Source organism: Nipponia nippon, unplaced genomic scaffold, assembly GCF_047370975.1.
Source record: "Nipponia nippon isolate SJK-2023a ecotype South Korea unplaced genomic scaffold, ASM4737097v1 scaffold_3, whole genome shotgun sequence".
Taxonomy (NCBI): domain Eukaryota; kingdom Metazoa; phylum Chordata; class Aves; order Pelecaniformes; family Threskiornithidae; genus Nipponia; species Nipponia nippon.
Genome location: NW_028262347.1, coordinates 2,157,017 through 2,179,962, shown reverse-complemented (window position 1 = coordinate 2,179,962; position 22,946 = coordinate 2,157,017). Strand labels below are relative to the sequence as shown.

Below are 22,946 nucleotides of genomic sequence, written 5' to 3'. Positions count from 1 at the left end.
GAATTTGAAGATTTTTGTTTAAATAAGATCTTTTCTTATCGGTGAGAGACCGTGCACCTCAAGCCTGGAATTGCCGGAGGTCAGCATTTGCGCCCTAGCAAAGTCAAGTACGATAGATTATTTTTTTTTTTATACCTCTGTGAGATGGAGCAGCAGGACACTGGCCCTGGAGAGGATCAGATGGCCTGAAATGTTGTCTTGCACGTGATCCCGGATGAGGCAGAGCTCTGGCAGCTGCTTCTTGCACCCCGCTGTATCTCCGTAAGGCGGTTCCCCCCTCTCTTTGGCAGAGATGCCCTCTGGGAGCGTTACAGCCTGCAAGGGACTTGAGGAAAGGCACAAATTTCGTTTGAGGAGCTGCACGCTCCGAAAGCTGCCTCTGCAAACCGAGCTCCCTTCCCACCAGCTCACCCCAGCTCCTGCACACCCAGCGGGAGCTCCGGGGACCTTCCTGGGCCTCTGCCCCGCCGTCTCGTTGCTGTTTCTTTTTCCATCCCATTGCTTGTGCGATTTGGGTGAGCGATGAGGAGCTCTGACTTTCTAACGTGGAGAGGAACTGGGGTGTCTTGGGGAGCGCCTAAAATCAAACCCTGCTGGGAAAAGCAGAACTTCTCCTGTTCATATTGCTACTTATTTTAGGTTATTTGCAACAGTGTGTATTTAAATGGTGCGATTTGAAAAAGAGAAGGAAAACGGCAAATATTTTCGTCGTGGTTTAACCCCAGCCGCCAACTCAGCCCCCCACAGCTGCTCGCAAACCCCCGCAGCGGGATGGGGGAGGGAATCGGAAGGGTAAAAGTGAGAAAACTCATGGGTTGAGGTAAAACCAGTTTAACAGGTAAGGCAAAAGCCGTGCACACAAGCAAAGCAGAGCAAGGAATTCAGTCACCGCTTCCCATCGGCAGGCAGGGGTTCAGCCACCTCCAGGAAAGCAGGGCTCCATCACACGTAACAGTGACTTGGGGAGACAAACGCCGTCGCTCCGAACGTCCCCCCTTTTCCTTCCTCTTCCCCCAGCTTTATGTGCTGAGCATGGCGTCATACGGTGTGGGGTATCCCTTTGGTCAGCTGGGGTCAGCTGTCCCAGCCGTGTCCCCTCCCAGCTCCTTGTGCCCCCCAGCCCCCTCGCTGGGGGGGTGGGGGGAGAGGCAGGAAAGGCCTTGACCCTGTGTCAGCACTGCTCAGCAATAACGACACATCCCTGGGTTATCAACGCTGTTCCCAGCACAAATCCAAAACACAGCCCCATAGTAGCTACTGCCAAGAAAATTCACTCTCTCCCAGCCCAAACCAGCACAATTTTCCATTGAAATGTCCTGCTTTTGTCATGTTTGAAGTCAGGGGGATGTTTGTATCGGGCAGGCTGCCTTTGTTAGTGCCAGACCACAGGCCAGAGAGCACGGCTTTCTAGTAACCACCTGCGAGCAAAGAGGAAACTGGTCTGCTCTGTCTGAGCAGAAAATGCTGCAACGAATGGGGAGAGATCTCCGATCCTCCCCCCACTCCGCCTTCATGGTGACAGCACAAAGTAAGCGGTCTGAAGATCTGGTTTTCACTCCTTGAGCGGCGAGGTGCTGCAGAAGCTCGGGGTCGGGTGTTTCACCGCAGTCTGCAAGGCGAGGACTCAACCCGTGCGGAGTGGGTGCCGCTGTGGAGCAAGTGTTTTCTTTGTGCTCCGTCAGCAGCACTCACGTAGCATCTCTGGACTCCGTTGTGGCGGGATAACGAGCCGCGGTCCGTTGCTGCCTCGAGCAGGGGGCCATTTTGTTTTCCTGCTGCATGCACGGCCCGTATGGTGACGCTCCGGCCATCTCCGTTTAGCGCAGGGTAGCAAAGCACCCACGAGGCTGGAAGAAACATGCACGGGGGAGAGGCAGGTCCCATCGTTCCCGCTCGTTCCCTGGGAGGGGAGAAGAGGGGTGAAGCCCCTCGCCGCTTCACCTTGCCCCTCTCCCGGCAGGGCGGACGCCAGCGCTCGCAAGAAGCACTTGATCCTCAGGTCGTGCCAAGGAGCCGATCTCATCGAGGTGCTGCGCTACCACGCCTGCGACTCCGGGGCGTCCCCCAGATCCCAGTACGTCGAGTGCTTGTTGAACCTGCAGGTTGAGCGCGTCGGCGCCAGGTTCGCTGTGTATCTCACAGGTAAGGACGGGCGCTGGTGCCCTCAGCCCCTGCGAGCACCATCTTAAATCGGCCTGGGAGGTGGCGGAGGAGGGACAAGAAACGCCCTGCTTGCTCCCATTTCTGCTCGAATCATGGGTAAGGTGTGAGTTGATTCAGTGCAGTAAAAGGCAACGGATTTTTGGAGCTCTGGTAAATTCCGGCAATTTTCTGAGCCTGCGGATGGCTTTACGTCACGCCCTAATTCTGGCCTCGCCGGGCTGAGGCTGTTTGCAAAGCGGCGCTGTTGATCTGCTCACGTTTGCAAAACAGAATAACCGCGGTGGGATGCGGGGATATTTTCTGTAGGTTTCAGAACATCGTTCGCTTGTTTGGCTTACGGTGCCGCTCCTTCCTTTGCAGAAAAGCCCAGCGCCAGCAGGGAGGTCCTTGAAAGCAAAGGAATCCTCGTGGCCGATGTCAACACCTTCCTTGGGACGGTGCAGAAAGCGGCTGCCCCATTTAGAAGAAGCTACTGGTAAGGGGGGGAGGTCAGGATTGTCCCCTTCTCCCCCAAAAGTCCCGGAGCAGCTCCTGGGATGGCAGGCAGGGAGCTGGGATCTGCTCCGGCTCTGCCAACACTTAGGGCTGACTCCTGAAGCCGGGAAGGCCCGTGCTCGGCACCGCCGGCGCCGGGAAAGACGCCGGCGCTTCCCTTGGGGAAGCTCTGCGAGGGGTGGGCGCTGCCCGGAGCGAGGAGGGGAGCGGAGCGATAACCCACGCCACGTCTCTGTGTTGCAGGTGACGAAGCGAGGGCGCGGCACGGCTCCTCCCCGGGCTCTGCGGCACCGGTTTGGGCATCCTGGTCCTCTGCGGGATGGCCCCCACGGCCTGGTGGGTTTCGGGTGCTGCCCACGGGAGCACGGAGAGGCGGCGGGGGAAGGTTGGCCCTAGTTCTGTATATAGAAGTTATTTAACGATTACTAATGCAAATCCCCCCGGGGATTTATTCCCTGCCATCGAGCGGCGTGTAGGACAGAGGCTACTCGAGCATTACGCAGTCTTAAATTATTGGAGTGTTTTTGAGTGATTAGTGCAACTGACGTTGGAAGAAATAGGAAAATAAAAAATAATAATAAAAAAAGCCGTTTACTTGAAGGTTAGAAGCAATACGAGTCTAGGATAATACACGCATTTTCCACGTGGGTGTTGCTGCACGTACTGTACACGCGGCGCATGCGTTGGCCGTAGGGTGTACGTTGGAAACGGGTGTCGGCGACGCCGTCGGCCAGCCTGCGGCAGCCCCCTCTACACTACATTTCAAGTGGCCGGTGTTGCCTGTTGGTACCATTTCACTACTGGGACTCGAGCGCGTTCCAGCACGTGGAAATCTTGTAAATAGCCAGAGGGCGGGATGCAGGAACAAAAAACACCAACAAAACCCCCTCTCTTATTTGCAGTAGCTCAAACAAACACAGCTGGGAAGAAAATCCGCATTAAAGACGTTTGTAAGATGCCCTACCTGTGAAGGGGGAGGACAGGGTTGTCCTCTTGGTTTGTTTTGTTTTTTTTTTTTAATTTTAATAAAAGGAGCTGAGATGTTATGTACAGGATGACTCTGTGTAGAGTTTGATTAATAAAAATGTAAAAAAACTAAGTTTCACACGCTGCTGCTGCCTGGAGAGGGGGTTCCCGCTCGCACCCGGCCTCTCCCCGCAGCAGCGGTGGAAGCCGGTGGCTTTCCCTGCTCCCACGTCGCTCAGAAATCGGCTTTGTTCTGCCTTAGCCCCGACGTCGAAGCCTACGCGGGAAGGACAGAGCGAGCGAGGCTCCTTGGGGTGGGCTCGCGGAGACTCGGGGCTGCAGGATCAAAATCCTCCTCCTTCCCGGCAGGAGCGGGGTACCGAGCGCCAGAGGAATAACCAGGGTACAGCGGCGAGGGGGGACGGAAGCGCTGAGGGGAAGGAGCGCGTTTTCCCCGCTCTGTCTTGCCTTTGAAGAGGCTCAGCTCGCTGCTGTCGAGCACCGGAGCGGCTGAGGAGAGGAAGCACAAGGCAAGGGAGAACTTCCCCGGCCGCCGCGCTCCGGTGACGCGGGCACCGGCGGCTTGAAACGGAAAGGTGGTTTCTGGAACCGGCGCCTGGGGAGAGGAAGCGCCGAAAGCCCCCAGGGCCCGGGAGGAGGAAGGGGCGGCCACAGGCCAGGTTTAGCGCAGCGCTCTGTGACGGAGATGCGGTCCAAGCCCCGGTTCCTCTTCAGCGGCAGCAGGGGAGCGGCACGGCTACGGCTGAGGGGAAGGACGAGCCCTGAACCAGCGACCCTACCTGGCCAGGCACGGCAGCCGAGAGGAGGAACGAGCCCTTCCAAGGCATTTTCTCTTTTTTTTTTTTTCCTGGCACTTGGCATCGCCGCGTAGAAACGCGAGCCCTGCGCCTCGCCGCCCAACGGCAGGATCGCTTCGGGGATCCATCGGGCTCACTCCGAGGAGGAGAGAGATCCGTGCCCTGCAGAGGAGCCGTAAGAGCAAGAATTGTTTACTACCGCTTCGAGCGAGCGCCGTTTCGGGGCGTAGGCGCTCGGGGGTGGCTGCAGGGAGGGCGCAGGCTTGCGCTCACCCCCAGCTTTCCCCACGGCCACAGGTCTTGCGCTTCTCCCCTGCCAAAAGCAGCCCTGAGAGCAGCTGGAGCAGTTGGGAAGCCCAACCGAGGAAGCCTGAGCCTGTTCTCTCGTGGGAAACGCTCTGCGCCACTCGCGTTTCGACCCTGGCGGGCAGAGATCCAAGGGATCTCGGAAAGAGGATGCTGCTCGGACAACTGAAGTGAATCAGACCAGAGCGCAGGACTGGTTTCCAGAATTTGGCTTTACTTCGCAGTACAGAAATCATTTGGAGCCTTCAGGAGACACGAGAAGCACAGGCTCTGTCATATCGATACCGCAGTGCCGTTTGGTCCATCCGAGAAGCCACCAGGGTACAGAAAATACTTCCACATCTTGCCTGCTCTGTAATTTGTTCTCTCAATTTTATTAAGATTAAAACACAAAGGAGCCTTAGGCACAGCTGTGTCCCAACCGATGTAAACAGTTTTAGAAGCTTAAGTGGAGGTTAAGTTCTGTGCCCAGAACTAAGCCAACATTTGCTGCTACAATAGATGTGGGCTTTGTCCATAATACAACTTGCCACAGAGTTAAGATCGATGGGAAGAGACTTTAGGGATGCTGTCCACAATAATGGAGTGCTCTGTTTCTATTTTCCTTGATATGGGGTTTGAGTGACAACCGTCACATCGACTAGCTCACCAGAAGCACATAATTGTGAAGGATGTTTACAAATGCTTAAAAAGACAAGGTAAGACACAGCTGTCGATGAGTTATTTCAAATCGGCACCAACGTCTACGTCTGCAAATTAAAAAAAAAAAAAAAAAAAAAAAAAGGAAACAAAAAAAAACCCAAACCAAGTTGAGTCTGCCTTTCGCTTGCGAGGTTAGTCATTAAATCAGTCAGTAATTTGCCAGATTCTGGACAGCAGCCCTACCAGAATGAAATAATTAACACATGATATCCAAAAGGGGAACATTACCAGTGCAGTACTCTTCAATCTCTCAGAGATGGGATTACAAAAGCAGGCCTTACAATATTGAATTTCATACAGTGTTCATTAAGTTCCTTATATATTCATATTAGCCGATTTAAATTTCTCCTAATTAGAGATTCTCATTACTGCTGCTCCTCCTCCCCGTAGATATCGTTTTTCTTGCGTTTCATCTCTTCGAAGTCAAACTCTGATCCCATCATCCGCTTATAAATATCTTTGATGTCATCGCACGTCGTCTCAAAGTGAGTGGTGGCGTCATAGGTGCGAGAGATGAAGATCTGGAAAGAGAAGCGGCAGTTTAGCATCGAGCCTCTCTCCTCGCCCCCTCAGGCACGAGCTGGGCGCTCACTAACCTGGCTTTCGGTTCCCAAGTCGGTCGGCGCAAACAGGTCGCTGATGCTAACGAACCTGGAAGGAGGGGGGGGGGGAAAAGCTTCAGAATGGTTGTAAAGCATCGCTGAGCATCAGTATGGGTGCAAGAACGGCTGAGCTCAAGAGCGTCGCCCTGCCCAGCGCGTCGGCAGTCACGGCGCAGGGGAAATTCAGAGTTTCAGCACCTCTGTGCAGCCAAAGGGCCGTCAGATCCCCTCTGCCTTCGCGCCGCAGGCCCGAGCGCTCGCAGCGGAGGTGAAAAGGGGAAGAGGGGGCTCATCGAGGGCTTACTTCTGCTCAATGGGCTCCAAGAGGTCCAAGGCCGGCTTGATTTCCTTCTCTGGGTCCGCGGTTTCCACAGTAGTGCTGGCAATGGCGATGTACTTCCCCTGCGCTGCCACGTTGTGCGCGGAGGAGATCATGCAGACGTAGATATCTGGGGAAGCACAGCACGGCGGCAGATCAGAACGCGCCAGGGAAGCCACCGGCCCGGGTCAGGCCCCGTCCCGAAAGCCTCCTCCAGCTTGCACGCTCACGCGCCTCTTCCTGCTCCCCGACACTTCCCACCTCCTTGTCTCGTTTAAGACCACGCCTGAACGAGCTCCGTCCTTGCCCCGCAGTCCTACGGGCCCTCAGTCGCTTGGCTGAGGGGCCCGGACACGAGCAGCCCTGGGAGATCTCCACAATTCTGTTCCCCGTGGCTGTGACGGCTCCTGAAAGCCAGCGGGGTCCCCAGCAGCCAGCGCACTCCTCCGTTCACGGGCGAGGAAGCGTCTCCCCTCCTGCGCTCAGCCCTCGCCCCGCTCCTAACGGATTTTACTCCGCTATTATGAACGAGCAGTAGTTTTAGCTGAAGAGTGAAATTTAAATAAACAATTAAGGTTTGAGCTAGGCGCCGCGTGTCGGAATTACGGCGTTCCAATTTGCCCGCTGACGAACGCGACGACGTTTTTCGCACACGCAGCTCCATGCCAGCAGCAGGCTTCAGCCTGGACAACCCAAACCTCAGCGCATTGCTCTTAAAAGACGACGCAGAGCTGCGCGACCAATCGCATCCTCCCCTTCCTTCGCGACGCAGTTAAGCTCTAACCGCTACAAGAGTCCAGTTCCACAATTCGCTGCAGTCGAGGCTGAACCAAACAGATAATTGACCGTTTCGCAGTAGAACTCAAGCGATTTTCTGACCACGGGCACCCCGGCTCCTCCCACCTCCCGCCCCGCTGCTCTAAACTAAAGCGCAGCCTCGCTGGGCCCTAAAGGATTTTGGGACACAGGAAGGGCATTTTCCCGTTTGATTCCCATCTCACCGGACCGTCGGAGCGCGCGTTCGGTGTGAGGCCGTTTAACGACCACTCTGCCTCAACCCAAGCGCGACGAGACCTGCGCACGCCCCGGCGGTCCCCGCTCTCCACGCACCTGATTTTCGGTTGACCTGATTCTGTGGAATGATGATCTGGCACGAGTTGGCATCGTTCGTATTCTTGATCGGGTGGCTCAAGATGCAGATTACCCGAATCACTTGACCGACCTTCGTTACGCGGTCCGAGACGTAGCTGGGGTCGCAGATGAGCTGTTTGCAGCGAGCAACCTGCAGAGACAGACGGACTTGGAGCGACCACCGCGCGGAGGTGCGTACGCAGACAGCCAGAGGCGAGGAACCGGCTGATTTTGAGGAAAATCAAGAGGGGTTTGAGGCGGCTGTTGCTGGATCAGGTTCTTATTGCACTGCCAGCAGCACGCTTCAGCTTGGACAACCCAAACCTCAGTGTGTTACTCATAAAAGATGACACAGAGCTGCGTGATCAATCACCTTTTCCCCTGCGTTCAGTACACAGTTAAGCTCTAACCACTACAGAGTCCAGTCCTTCCCGTCTAGGACCACAACTTGCTGTGGTCAAGGCTGAACCACACGGATAAGAATTAACCATTTCTCATTAGAACTCATTTTTTGCAGTTATAATTTAATATTTGACCAATTTGAGGCCTCCAGGCAGCCTGCACTTGGGCACATCAGTCTATAGCGTGGATTATCACCTCCGCTGCCAGCCAGGACACGTCATCCACTACCCAGGAGGGCCACGTTACCCTACCAGCAAGTGCTGAACTGTCCTGCGACGCTCCCGCTCCAGCTGGGAGCACATTTATAACTTCCAAGCAACTCGCAGGACTCTCGCTAGTTTGATGTTGCCAGGTGGAGAAGAAGCTGCAGAAAGGCTGTGTGCCAGTGGTCGGAGGAGCTAATACTTAATGTCAAGGGCAGAGCTGGTTCCGTACCCAGGTTAGACACAAGCAAGCAGCTTGTTTCCAGTTTAGCCAGCCCCATTTATTCAGAAGACAACCTTGCCGCCCCATAGAATCGTTTAGGTTGGAAAAGACCCTTAAGATCATCGAGTCCAACCGGTAACCCAGCACTGCCAAGGCCACCACTAAACCATGTCCCTCAGCACCACATCTCCCCGGCTTTTAAATACCTCCAGGGATGGGGACTCAGGCCCTGCCCTGGGCAGCCTGGGCCAGGGCCTGACAGCCCTTTGCGGAAGAAGTTTTTCCTAATATCCAACCCAAACCTGCCCTGGCGCAGCTTGAGGCCATTCCCTCTCGTCCCATCGCTTGTTCCTGGGGAGAAGAGACCGACCCCCCCCCCCGGCTCCAGCCTCCTTTCAGGCAGTTGCAGGGAGCGATGAGGGCTCCCCTCAGCCTCCTCTTCTCCAGGCTGAGCCCCCCCAGCTGCTCCTCCCCAGCCTTGTGCTCCAGCCCCTACCCCAGCCTCGCTGCCCTGCTCTGGCCACGCTCCAGCCCCTCCATGGCCGCCTTGGGGTGAGGGGCCCAGCGCTGAGCACAGCATTCGAGGGGCAGCCTCACCAGTGCCCAGCACAGGGGCACGATCCCTGCCCTGGTCCTGCTGGCCACACCATTCCTGATACAAGCCAGGATGCCATTGGCCCTCTTGGCCACCTGAGCACGCTGCTGGCTCATGTTCAGGCGGCTGTCGACCAACACCCCCAGGCCCTTTCCCGCTGGGCAGCTCCCAGCCGCTCCTCCCCACGCCTGCAGCGGTGCCTGGGGTTGTTGCGACCCAAGTGCAGGACCCGGCCCTGAGCCTTGCTGACCCTCACGCAGTTGGCCCCGGCCCAACGATCCAGCCTGGCCAGGGCCCTCTGCAGGGCCTTCCTGCCCTGAAGACTTCATTCTTACTCCTGGAGTAGGACTACTGTGCTGTGCTCCTCACCATGCAAATACCAACATCTTAAGCGAGTTGGCACGGGGTAAAACAGCAGCAGCCGAGCAGTTTGGGTCCTAGGGCTCTGACGAGGGTTTTTCTACTGCGTTTGTTCAGCTCGATGAGCAACAGCCTCAGTTTTGAGAGGTGAGATGCGGGGTGGGGAGTAAGGAAAGAACGGGAAGGTACCGTACCTCCCCTTCGGACTTCACACCGACCACTTTGCCGTTTTCTATCACGATCTCTTCAATGGGCTTGTTCAGCATGTAGGTGCCTCCATATATAGCACTTAGCCTGCAAGAGTAAAGGCACTTCAGCGCGTTCCACAGGTGTGCGTTCAGTTTTTAACAGCCCTTCCAGCCCCTTGTTTCTGTTCCACTTGGAGAAACCACACATTAAACTTAAACCTCTTCAAAATCCGCTGCTCAAACATCTAGGCAGCAGGTGGTGTCTGTTATTTCTGCAAGGCATCGGCTGGTATTCGGAGTAAATTATAGGTGCAGTTACATCCAGCCAGAAAGAATCTGCTTGGTGCAAGCCAGACAGTCCTGCAGCGCAAGAGCTGCAGGCTACACCGTGCAGGCAAATTCAACTTCTTGGATAGACTACGTGCTGCAAACAGTATCTCTGAGCAAACCCAGAACTACCACCCCTAACAGCAATGGTGGTAAACAAGCCCAGAAAGAAGCAATCTCACATGAAGGAATCTCTTCTTGGTTTAAGACAGCGAGAGAACCATTAACGACCGCAGTATTTTTATGCGGCGTCACGTTCTGGAAGCCTGGTCCCCCCACCAGGTACCACAGCAGGGTTGAGAAAATACTGGAGTCCAAAACCAAAGTTCTCACCTCGCAAATCCCTGGGGCAGCTCTCCAAGGCCATAGAGGGGATAAAGGTACGGGCTTTTACCGTACCGAGCCAGCGACTCGCTGTAGAGCTTAATCCTGTTGATTGTTTCTTGGCATGGTTGATCTAGATAGCTGGAGAGGGCAGTTACGTGATTTGCAACGTTTCACAAACCAAGACTTTCAGCAGAATGCACTGAAGAGAGCAAAACATTTCCTTCCCGGGAAGTTTCCTTCCCCACCCTCTGGCTGCTCCTGGAAGTATTTCCCTGGAAGTTCCCTTTTAGAAGCACTTAGTGTCATCACAAGGGGTTTTATTCAGGAAGGAGATCCTTCGTTAACCCCAGGAACCCACAAACTTTAAATACCCCACCAGGACCCAGTATTTCAAGATTCGCGCAGCGCTCAGGGAGAGACACACTTTGCAAACCATCCTACCCTCGATTTGCAAGGCCTGCGCTGTAAGCGCCCAGCACCCCAGCCGATTTGGGGGAGGAACCGAACCCACACTTACTCGTCGGTCCTGTAGAGCGCGAGGGCATGGCCCGTGAAGTCTATAACGTCCTGCCCCAGGTCAAACTTCTTATACACGTCGCGCATGGTGGTCTTCTTGGGATCAACGCCTTCGAAAGTTCGGGGGTCGTTCTCATCGAAGTTGGCAACGTACACGAGGAATTTCCTGAACCGGCGTTTCTCAAACAAGCCCATTAAGCCTAAAACCAAGGTATTTTGTCAGAACTTATGCAGCTACTGAATGGCTTTTCCCATTGCCACAGAGTATCAGAAGCGGGTAAGAACTGCCGAGTGCTTCAAACATCACTCCATAACGCGGAGCTCGGCCTTGAGGGCTAAGCAAGGCTCTCCACTCAAGCAGGAGAGGCGCAAACATCTGCCAAGCTGGTCCGCACTGACAGCTGTCCTGGGGTACCGGACCTCAAGAGGTGGTACGGCCAACTTTTTTCAAGGCATGGCTGGAGGCCGAGCTTCTACACACCGCTCCCAGCCGCAGGAAAGCCTGGAGAGCAGTTTCCACTTGCCCTGGTGTAGAGCCCGACCTGAGCTTCCCTAAGCAGAGACCTGTGTTTGGTATCTACCAGACTTACCGGCAAAGCAAGCCGTGCTGGGCTCTCCTGCAGCCTCGCCAAGGAACCAGCAAGCGCTGTGAGGGTCAGCGCTTCAAACATCAGACTGGACGAGGCACCATTTACGCGTTTTAATTTTCTAAAAATTGGAGAAGCAAGACTGGACTTGCTGACATACGAAGGCAGAGACAGCACCGAAGGCACCTCCTACTTCTGCCAGTATGAGTCTCTTAAGAGACCACTTACGAGACAGCAACGTGGCCAAATTGAAGGAAGGGCTGATTACTTCACAACAGACAGGATTACCTGCCACAAGGAAGGCTCCAACGTACAGCCAGGCCACACACCGGGAGCCTTATTTGCAGGAGCGACTTTATCACGAGTCGTTTCAGAGATGCTACTAAATACATCCCACATCTGAAGCTAACGGACTGCCCTCTGCCAGGTCCTAATGTATTTCACTCCGCTATTATGAATGAGCAGTAGTTTTAGCTGAAGAGTGAAATTTAAGTAGACAACAATTAAGATTTGAGCTAGGTGCCACATGTCGGAATGAAGTCTTTCCAATTTGCCTGCTGACGAACGCGACAACATTTTTCACGCCCCCAACTCCATCCAACAAGGACCCAACATTAAATATTTATGGCAGAGCTGGGAGCATAAGCCCCAAATGTAACCTCTTGAGGAAGTATAATACTGCCGAATTCTCACCGGGCAGCTTGACCGGCTCCGTTTGAAAGCTCCAAGAAAAGAGTAACTCAAGGCTCAGGAAACCCAAGAGTCCTTGAGGTGTTTGAAGTCAAATGAGATGCAGAGGAGCCCTACGCTAAGCACAGTTTGTTACCGAGACAGAGTCTACGCACAGCACCACGTGAGGAGCGTTAAGATTTCTTTTCTACGCCAGCACAGAATATCCTGAGACGCCTTTGTTTAGAGACGGTAGCCTCAGGAGGAAACAAAGCAAGGTGCAACTACTCACTGGATGCCAAGGCTTCTGCCTCAGTGGAAGGAACTTTGTAGATCTTTCCTCCCTTGTAGACGAAGCTCCCCTCGATCACCTTGAAGTCTAAGTAGCGAGTGACTTCTGTGTAGAGCAGCATCTTTACCAACTGACCTGGAAAGGAGGTTTGGCACAAGTCAACCAGCTGGTCTGTAGCCAGAAGCCGAGAGGAGGACAGTGCTTCTCGCAAGGCAGACAGCTCTTCCAACAGAGCAAACCCTTCAACGGCAGCACCGCGTTCAACCCACACAGCTCTCACACCTTTGTGTAACAGACGGGGTGTAGCAGATACTCACTAGTGCAATTATTAGGCAGTTTTAAGGCTTTCTTACAGGCAATTAACAGCTTCCTTGTCTCTCCTCCCGTTTCCATCAGTCCTCTGAGTAAAGGCCACCCTCCAGCATGTTTCCCCCTTACCTGTCCCCCCCACTGTCACATCTCCAGAGGGATGCACCACAATGCCTACGCAAGCTGAAAATAAGCTGAGACTAGAGTAACCAAACCCTGACTGGAACCTATCAAGTCTTCCACTGCGCTAACCTGGCACTCCACAATCCATCTACCCCCTCGTGCTTCAGGGACAAGAGATTCCAGTAGCAAGTGGTTGGGATTTGCAAAATGAGTCGCCGCTGAAGTTGTTTGCATCGATAACCACTTCACCCATAGCGGATTTGGTCCAGAAGACCTGTCCCAGTACTGGAACACATAGATTAAAGAATGAGGATTTGTAACGTCAATAAGGGATGACAGAGCCTGCAAGCCATAAAATAGGAACAAAGGGGATTAACAGTCACCATGGAATCAACCGTTTCTTCCTAAGCCGTGGAAGAATAACAGTTCACAAATTCATGGCATTAACTCTGGCTAGAAATGCAAACACTTTAAGAGAGGCTGTTGGAAAAGGGACGTTCAGCCCTTCCAGACGTGCCACTGCTGCACGTTCCAAGCTGAAGTTCAAGAGGTCCACAGCCAAAACAAGTCACGGAGCAGAAGGTGCGGTGCTTCTGGCGTAAGCGCATGCAGATCAGCTCGAGCGAGCTCTCCGCAGCTCTTTGATTAATGCTTCCACAAGTTCGTGAAGAGCTAGCTGAAGGGCTGCGTATTCAATCACAGCACTGAGCACTAACCCAGGCTAAGCTTACGAGGCAGATTTGGGAGCTCAGTATCGCTTACCATTAGCCATAAGGAATTTTGGAATTAGGTCCACGTTCCAGTCTCTTCCTCGCCCCATAGATTCTGGTGGAGTTCCTGGTAGATTAAACCTTTTGTAGAGCTTCAGAGAGAACACAAAACTTATTAAAGCAGAGGAAATATCTATGGGTATAATTTCTCCCACACATGTACACACTTTCCACCCCCACATCTCCCCAGCTGAACATAAGCTCTTCACAGCAAGCTTTTGGCCAGCGTTTTAGCTCCAAGTTGATGTTTGATGCAATACGCAATGCACATCCAGTAAATTCTTACAGTAAGAATCAGGCAGCATTATTCTGCTCATCCAGCCTTTCTTCCTCCAAGGCTTAAAGCTTGGGAATTTATGACCTGCTGAACCGAAATACTGTTTAACATTGCTAAAGGTAATCTGATCAAAGTGCCTGCTTCAGGAGAGAGCACTCTCCATATACTTAAATCAGATTCCCCAATATAAATATTTAACCCAGTTAAGCAGCAAGGAGAGCAGCGATTTCCTGACGTCTAATTAATCAGCCACGCTAACAGCTTTAGGGGCTTCACAATCACAGGGCACAAGCAGTAACCAAATGAGCTGGCGCCTATCGAGCTGGAAGTGCTCGCAGACCAAGGACCAAGCGTAACGTCAAGGCACAGAGAGCACACAGCATTTGTTAGGCCAACGTTTGCCGGCAAGCGCGGCAATAACGATTCAGAAGAGTTTTAAGATCGAGCTGTCGGGCGTTACACCTCCGAACGATCGCTCAAACGTTGCGTGCTTGAATCTCGGCTGGGAGCTACAGAAAACAAGTGCTGTCTACCAAGTATAAACACACACACTGGTTTCTCCCCCGCTATTATCTGGTGTGGAAGTGCCATAAAACATTCTTACTCAAAGGAAACCCTTACGAGTAATTACTTCGAATCCACCCCTAGGAAAGCTCAAAATAAAGCCCCCTTTATGTGCCCGGGGAGGACACAATAGGCGGGTGTCAGCCTCCGTACTTACATCCTCCAGGGGTGTAATGGATGCGCTTTCCCCTCCATAGTAAGAGTTACGATCCATGTGAAGGACTTTCTTTCCATTCACTGACATGATCCCGGAGAGGATGCATTCCTACGGAGAGAGGAAACAAAGGATGCAAGGGACGCGTTAGTTGCATTTGAGCCTCCTTGCATTTTTCCTAACGATGCTCTCTCAGAGAGCATGTTGAGACAGCCTGCTGCATGCCTAGATTTGAAGGTACCTGCGCCGTCCTTTGAAAACAAAGACACCAGTTGCCTCACTCCAGAATTCAGACATGCACGCCGAAAGACTTCTATTTGAGACAGATTAACCCCTTACTAGGTTTGCTGTCTGCGCTGGGCAAGCCAACCAAGATGTTTTAACTACACAACCACCACCTACCAGGGCTCCCCTGAGGATATTTCTGGGAAGTTCATGCATTTGGGCTAGATTAGGAAAATCTATACTCCTAAACCACCAGCTATCAACTTCAGGATGTTCACAGAGAGGCAGCAGTGACACCAGGAGCAAAAAACCTTGCCTTAAAGGACTCCAGGTAGTCTCCTCAAAACCTCAATCTTATACCTGCCACCCTGGGACACACTAGAGCGTCAACAGCTACTCTTAGAGGACAGAAGTAGCATAAAGAATAAATTAAGCCGTTTGGGAGCTTTATCATCTCAGTAGACGCTTTGCTATCCTTGCTATGTACCCACTGAGATTACAAACACCGAGATTACTCCGAGCCGCAGCTGCTATGTCTGAACACAACACCAAGAGGCCGAGACGAATCGCAGAGGGACACAAGTTGTAGCTTGCAGAGCAAGCTAAGGACTTGCACGGCTAAACCCCATTAAACACAACTTTGCAACTAACCCGGTCACCGGCTCTGGCATTCACAAGCCAAAGAGCTTAACAAAAACTTAAATACTTGCATGCTTAGGACTGCTTATCGTGGAGGTTTCGCTGATCTTTCCTGCTCTGCCTCAACTCTCTCCAAAGGCAGAATTACATCTGCAATCGAGTTCTCATTCACCATCAACACTATCTAATTTGTAGGTCCCGGCCACATCTCATCTTATCTTTCGTTCAGCCTGTAAAACCCCATATCCAGCTGCTGAGAGATGCCACCGCTGCACATTTGCTCGCCCTGGAGCCGTTCATTCAAGAGAACCAGCAGCTTCGCCCTCCTGGCAGAGATCCACGTCTCCGTGAGATCCTTCGTGTTTACTCCACATGAATCTCGCCCCGCGGAACGCTCAGGACTCTCCTCGTGTGTCACTTCCCCCCTGCTGCAGCGTGTACGAGGCTTATTTCAAACTATGTTATGGCCAATACGGGTATCGGTTAGCGCGCTCAGCCAAACCACAGTTATAACACAAAGTCTCCCACCGTATATTGTTTACGTGGCTTGCAAATCCTAACTCCGGTAAATCCTCGGCGTAAAGGAAGCTTTTAAAACCATCTTGAATTTCACCAGCGAAAGACCAACGCACGGTACAGGCAGCTTGCAGGAGGGGGTATTTTGTTCTGAAGCGTCTCAACGTCTGTGGGTGCGTGGATGGCTGGCAGGGATCGCTGGCGTGAGGACTTGCGGTTCTTGCGCTTCCAGGTGGCAACGGGCAAATCTTCTCTGCCGCGAGAGCAAGGCAGTGCTAGCCAGCCTGTTAGCCACCAGGATGCGACGGTCATTCAGCCAAGGCCCCAAAGAGCAAAGCTAGAGCCGCCTGCCTGGTGCACGGCAAGAATGGGCCGCCGAGTTTCATCCCTGAAGTCGTGGGTGATCTCAAACACGCTGCCCACAAGGCTCTGTGGTCACCACACGGATCCTGAGCAGAGTTAGCCACAGTACTTCCCACAAAACCTCTCCACGAGCCATCAGCTGCTCCTTCCAGCACCATACCGTCCTCCGTGGGCTCCAGATCCTTCATGTCTTACCAGGCCCCTCCACTTTTTCCAGACAGGCTGAAGCAAGCAGAGACCCTTACAGCAGACACGGCTGCACCAAACCCTGCGGTAAGAAACTACTCGAGAGCGCCATGAGCCCTACAAGGCTGAGGAACTGCACAAGTGAAAGTACACCTGGCTTTTATGGTCCGTTCAAACGTTAATGATTTACCACAGGCAATGTGGGACTATCACACCAAGCGTGTCGCCACTGGCCAGCATGATCTCCTCGGTTAAACCAAATTTCACAGAGCTCTACACGAGGGTTCTGGTTTGACTCTTTGCTCTAACCTGTGGTTTTATTCCCCCTGGAACATTTTCCAAAACCCTGGCTCACCAGCTCTGCCAGATGGTGGTACAGGACTGCCAATGTCCACGCTGGAGCTGAGCCACGAGGAAGCCAACCAGGATTTCAAAAAAAAGTATCAACTGCAGGGATGAAGTTACAGTAAAAGCTGCAGAAGCTACATTCTTCAGTCCAGATGTCAGCTGATTTCCTTCCTCCATTTAAGGAAACTTCAAAGCATTTCTTGCTCTGTCTTCTCAGAATAGCTCACCCATCACGTCCCAGCAAGCGTGTATCCTTTCAACAGGTTGCCTGCCCAAATTGCCAGCATCCCCCTAGAGCAAATTTGGGTACCAGCAGAAGACAGAAGAGGTCTTAAGTACCTTCTCAATCTTATTTCACACCCATTAAACACTGATATGGGGATAGAGGTGGAGATATGACGATACTATTTCATCCAAGGCTCATTTAACAGGTTCGTTATATCACCCAGGCTCCTGCAGAGCCCCGAAGCACTGGAATCCCACGCAGGCCTTTCACCATCGCTTCCCTTCGCAGCCGATGAGGCAACAGCACGGTCATAAAACACACAAGATGCACAATAGATTTATCCTCCCAGCTCAGCAATTCCTTTCGAGGGCTGCGCTGGCTGTACCCATCCACGGGTGCGCTAATCTGCGTCTAGGAACCGCTTGATACGTCATTATGTCATTTGGGTCAGGGAGCGAGGAAAACAAACAGACTGTACCGACACAGGGAGAGCTAGGAACAGTTTAGACTGCAAATAAAAAAAGGGGAAGGGTCAGAGTTCAAATCCGTGGCTTTCTGACCACGTTATAAACATCGACCCTGCGCAAACGGGTAAAACTGAGCTGCTGCTGACAGCAGAAAGGGCACCAAGACACAGCAGGGAAAGCTCCAGATATCCAGCTGGGGTCGAACGCAGTCTTTGTGCAAATTACAGTCACGCTGTGCTACTATAATCCACTGTTTCGGCCAGTTCAGGTTACGATGGGCTCCCGGCTCCTGAGGGCTTGCACTGGGTAGCCAAATGAATGACAGAGCAAGTCTTAGAGCGATCGATGTAGTCTGCAGCACCGCTCAGCCGCTTCAAATGGCCGGAGAGCAGAGAGCCAGAGAGCAACGTGCATCAGAAACGTAGAGACAGCACATTCGATACAAATCCATGGAAAAAAAAAAACCAAAAACGAAAACACAGGAATAAGGGGTAACTCAGAGGTATTGGTGTTTCCATGCTTGCTTAAGACCATCGGCTCTTCCCTTGCTTGCACAAACCGGTCACGAGTAGACCTTTCGCACGCAGAAGCCTTCAGGAATCGAGGGAAGCAAGTAGGTTTACATGGATTTTCTCCAAGTAGGGCGGCAGTTCAGAAAGGCTCAGACCGACCGATGGAAACTTGAGCCAGTGTCGCTCCATCTAACAGCGCCGAGGGGAGGGTTCTGCGCAAAACATTTAGCAAAAACCCCTCCACCTTTGAGAACGGGTTCTGGCACGGCAAGAGCTCTTTCTTAGAAAGACAGGGCTGTGCCGCGGTGAGCAAGAAGTTACACACAGCTCGTTACCAGCCTCTTCCACCTCTAACATACGCTGGCTACGCCTCCCGTGCCAGACTCCAGCAAGCAAGACTCAAAAGCTCTGCTTAGCCATACAAACTGCGAAAGCAATTACTCACTGCACTGGAGCAATCCCCTCGGCTACCAGGGGATGATGCAAGGGACAGTGAAACTCCACTTGGTCCTCGGAGTCACTTTGATGTTCTTTATTTAGGCTCTTTAAGCAATGAGGCCTGTGCCTATACGATTAAATATATCTTGAACCGAAGACTTTGGCTACTCTGCTCCTATAGAAAGTGAATTTGGATCCTTGTGATGGATTTATATAGCTTTAACGCAGCGAGGCAGCTGGCAGGCAAGCAGCTCAGTTCAACGCACTGGTGCCTGCAACCAGTGAAAACCCAGCAGGAACACGGTGTTCATCTACTGGGGCTAAACAAGATCGTTTAATTATGCCCAACATTCATGTCAAATAACCCATGTCATCTGGAGCACAGAAAGCAGATAACATCTGTCAGAAGGCACATCCCACTCCCAAACGTCCCGGTGAGCGAGTACCGAGTCCCTTCCAGACCACAGAGGTGTAAATTAAGGTGAGCTGAAAAGACGAGTCTGAAAATAAAAACACTAGGCGTTCTCCAGCCTGACGATTGCCGCGCCAGATTAAGAACGGGTTTGTGCAGTAGGTCTGGAGAAAGATTCTGCCTAGTCTGCAATGCACGACGCGCCTAGCAAGCCTAAACCAAGGATCTTAAAAGCTATTAAGACTTGAGCAACCTGGAGAAGCCATTCCCACCAGCACCTCCAGGATGCGATAGCTGGAAGACCTACCAGCTCTCCTGCTAGGGCAGCCAGACCCACCTGCGCTTTGCAAATACCTGCCCTGCAGTTAGCACAGACGGCCCGACGCTTCGCCACCGCTCAACACACGGAGGGATCAGGAGGAACGTCGCGCTCTCGTATGAGCACTGTGAAGTTCATTATACCTCGTGGAAGTTTGAGGCTGTCGGAACAGCAGTAATTCAGGATTAAAGATGCTCTGGGATTATTTTTCCCCATACTGCTAAGACATCATCTTTACAAGCTTGGCACTGCAACGGGGTCTCCCATTTGCATACATAAAGGAAAAAGTTGAAATATTTTAGTGCCAGTAATCCCAGGCCTGAAGCTGCCTGAGCTCTTCATTACTGGTTGAAGAAGAGATTAACGCCTGAAATATTCACGTTGCGCTTTCAGATGCATCAAAAGTGGAATTTATGCATGCACTCTTGTGCACTTACATAGCAGCGGCCCTGCAGACACAACCAGAACGACCGCTGCAACGGACGTATTTGTGGCTCTTTTACAAAGGCTCCGACAATTTATTTTTTCCTCTCTAAACCAACAACTGAACTTTCACTTTGGAAAGAAAGAAAAAAACCCTCCAGATCAGCAGCCGCTCGCTGCCTCTCCCAGATGGTCTGGATTACAGCTATTTTATGGGCTTTGTACAAGCCCTAGCGATGGACGCTGGGACAAGTCAACCGGTAACTCTCATGGGACAAGACGTAAGATGGGCACAGCCCAAAAGGTAGCGTGGCAGAGGGGCGCAGCGCTCGAGCATCTAGCAAACAGGACCCCCGGTTCATCTCCTTTTGTTCAGGCAGCATCAAGATTGGAAAAGCAAGGCAGGCTTTTCAGCAGAGGAGACACAAACTCACTCAGCTTACAACAGTTGCCTGGTGGGACTCCAACACTCCATTTCTGCAAGGGCCAGCTTTAAGGAAAGGCTGGTTGAAAACATCATCTGAAGTTTCATGACAGCTCAAGGGTCTTAGAAGAGGAAAGAAACAACTGAACGTGTTTACGCAGCGCGTTTTCCAGTTCCTTTTCCTCAGGAAGCCTGACTCTGCCAGCACTGGTACCAGACCGAAGTTGGAGGAGCAACCTTCAAGCTTCCAGTTTGATGCCCCATCTGACTGCAAGAAGTCCTGTAGCCCAGCCTGAGCCAGGCTCCGCTCCAACACCATTCGCCAGCCAAAACGGTTGAGCCAACACCGTGCATTTTAGGATCGGGAACATCCTGGCTGCACCAGGACCTCTGCTTTCCATTCGCCTGCTTTTCCGCACGAGCTGCTCAAGTCGAGATGAAGTCCATCCTGTTCTAATTGGTATTTCAGAGGTAAAGCTTGCACATCAGAAGCAAAATAAGCGCTCCTGCACGCTCTCAGGCTCTCGAGTTTGGTCAGCACACCTTAAAATACGGCCGTAATTTATTCCTTTTAACTCAACTGCTGATCATTAGCATTAGCTTGTCTTAAAAGTGATTTCACAAGGGGCCTTTTGTCAAATTTACATTGGCATTTGTCAGTTTGAGATTAAGCATGGTGCTTACTAACTTGATACCACAGCTCACTCTAAAGCATAAATTAACATTTTAATGGAGCTCCGATCTATTGGAGGCCCCTTTGCTAGAAGCTCATTATATTTCACCTCCCCAAAAGTCCGTTTCCCTGCTTTGGTGAGGCAGGGACAGGTTTTAGGACAGACTGCAGTTTTCCCTATCAAAGGGAAGAAGCTTTTGCCTCAAAAGTCATCCCTGCTACCTCAAAGGAAAAGCCTTTAGAGAAAGGAATGAAAGCAACCAGGAAATTTGGATTTACCCTACGGCAGCAGCTGGGAAGACGCTCCCACACTTTGCACATTTTCTTTGTGCCACATCCTGGTTTTGTTACCATTATCCCCATACTCGAAACGGGGGGATGATAAACCAGATCTGCCTTAAGCAGCCGTGCCCCGGTCCTGTGTCAGCAGACATGATGCCTTCGCCGCTGTCAATCACAGCACCAAAGCCACAGTAGGAAGCGCATGTATTTCTATTCACCATTACCATCGACAGGGGAAGTGGGGGAAATCCCTCCCGGCCAACCCCAAAGATATCTCTTTGTCTAGCCACCTCTCCCCGTTAACAGAGGGAAACAAAAGCAGGAAAGGCTATTTAACAGCGAGGAAAACCTCCTCTCCACCATATTGGATTTTCTTCCCCCCTTCTTCAAACAATGCCTCTTATTTGTAACCTGCAATCCACCCTTCAGCCCCTATTAAACCCGCAGCGGACAAGCTAGCGGTGGCCCCAGGCATCTCCCCGGTTCAAAGGAAGGCAGGAACCAGAAGAAATCTCCACCAGCAAACCTCACGGCCAGCAGCACTGCCATTTTTTTTTTTTCCTCCTCTCAGCAGCCTGCAGCATGGGCTGCATCCTCCACAATAGGACAAAGCCCCACCACGGCTCATCCCCCTCCCTCCGCCGCACCCCCAAGTGCCATCAGCTGTCAGCTTTCCTCAGGGATGACCGAAAGGAAGCGACAACGCAGAAAAAATTTTTTTTTTTTTTGGGGGGTGGGGTGGGGTGGCGGAAATCAGACAAATTTGACAGGTTTGCAGGGCTCGCCCGCCTCCCCCTCCCCCTCCTGCTGCAGTCAGGGCTGGATGGAGAGCCGAAGGCTGCAAAGGCGGAGCGGGGGGGGGGGGGCGTATAACCAGGTCTGCCTCCACCCTAAGCCGGGCTCAGCTCCGGGGAGGGCACGGCTCGATGGACCTGCAGCCACCTCGGCTTGGAAGGAAAAATAAAATAATAATAATAATAATTAAAAAATTTAAATAAAAATCAAGCAATAAATCCCCGTTAGCGTTTTATTGTCCATCGTCCCCCGCCCTCCCTCCGCTAAACAACTGCATTTCCTGGGGCCTCCCACGGGCAGCGCCGGGGACCGGGGGCCTCCAGGGAGCCCGGGCCCGGCCCCATGGGGCGGTGGGGGGCACCCAGGCGGTGGGGGGGGGGACATATCCGAACATGGGGGGGTCTGCTATAATCATATTAAAAAAAAACCAGAAAGCAGCCCGGGGGTCTAGTTAGGGATGGGGGGAGGACCCAGGTGGCCAAGTGGGGAAGGGATTCAAGGCAGGGGGGTTGTTAGTGATGGGGGTGCTGTGATGATTAGATGAGAAATGGGGGGGAAAAGGACCCCGGCGTCCCAGGGGAGGGTGGGGAGCAGAACACAGGCATCCCAGGCTAATATTTGAGGGGGGGGAAGCAGGAATCCAGGCACCCCAGAGGGGGTTGGGGGGGCTGCGATGGTGAGGTGACAGATGAGGAAAAGGACCACAAGGTCCGGGGGAGGGGGGTGATAATCAGGTGAGATATTGGGGAATTGACCCCGGCATCCAGGGGAGGGGAGCGGGAACCAGGACCCGGGTACCTGAGGCGGGGGGAACGCAGACCCCAGGCGTCCCAGCCCCGGGCTGGGGTGGGGTGGGGGGGGCGGGGATAATCAGGTGATAGATGGGCAAAAGGAGACCGGCGCCCGGGGGGAACGGGGCTCAGCACCCGTGTGGGCGAGGGGGCGCGGGGGCAGAGGCAGGCGGGACCCAGGCGCCGGGGTGGGGGTGGGGGGGGGTGGGGATCCGGCGGGGCCCGGCAGGGCGGCGGCCGCCCGCAGCAGGCCCGAGGCCCGGGCGCGCTGACGGGCGGGCGACGGCTCCTCCTCACCGTGAGGCCGGTGCCCAGCACGATCACGTCGTACTCCTCATTCATGGCGGCGCGGGGGAGGGAAGAACGGGGTGCGGGGGGGGCGTCTCTCGGGTCTCTCTCCGCCGGCCGGGGCTGAGGCGCTGCGGGGCCGCAGGAGCGGGAGAAAATGGAGCCGCCGCCGCCGCCGTGAGGAGACCGCGCCGGCAGGGGGCGGGGCTGCGACGCTCCCGCCCCTCCCGC

The 22,946-nt window shown here is 53.2% G+C and overlaps 2 protein-coding genes across 5 annotated transcripts in view; one reads left to right on the top strand and one right to left on the bottom strand.

The window, feature by feature from the left end:
* Nucleotides 1–3,713, top strand: part of TASOR2 (transcription activation suppressor family member 2) — a 45,154-nt gene extending 41,441 nt beyond the window's left edge. For 3 of the 4 annotated variants that reach the window (XM_087765646.1, XM_087765649.1, XM_087765648.1), the window contains 3 exons: nt 1,961–2,142; nt 2,524–2,638; nt 2,902–3,713. In XM_087765646.1, the coding sequence (XP_087621772.1) occupies nt 1,961–2,142; nt 2,524–2,638; nt 2,902–2,905 (301 nt within the window). In that variant the 3' untranslated portion in view covers nt 2,906–3,713. Of the gene's footprint in view, nt 1–1,960; nt 2,143–2,523; nt 2,643–2,901 lie in introns of those variants that run through there. The other variant, XM_087765647.1, reaches the window with a different exon arrangement.
* A 1,229-nt stretch (nt 3,714–4,942) lies between these two features.
* Nucleotides 4,943–22,914, bottom strand: GDI2 (GDP dissociation inhibitor 2). Its single transcript, XM_087767421.1, has 11 exons — nt 22,725–22,914; nt 14,392–14,499; nt 13,386–13,485; nt 12,192–12,326; nt 10,645–10,843; nt 10,134–10,265; nt 9,480–9,579; nt 7,482–7,653; nt 6,357–6,501; nt 6,047–6,101; nt 4,943–5,971 (listed from the first exon to the last, which is right to left on the bottom strand). Exons 1-11 carry the CDS (start codon nt 22,767–22,769, stop codon nt 5,816–5,818), a joined length of 1,347 nt encoding a protein of 448 aa, XP_087623547.1. The 5' UTR covers nt 22,770–22,914; the 3' UTR covers nt 4,943–5,815.
* Between the last annotated feature and the right edge of the window lie 32 nt (nt 22,915–22,946).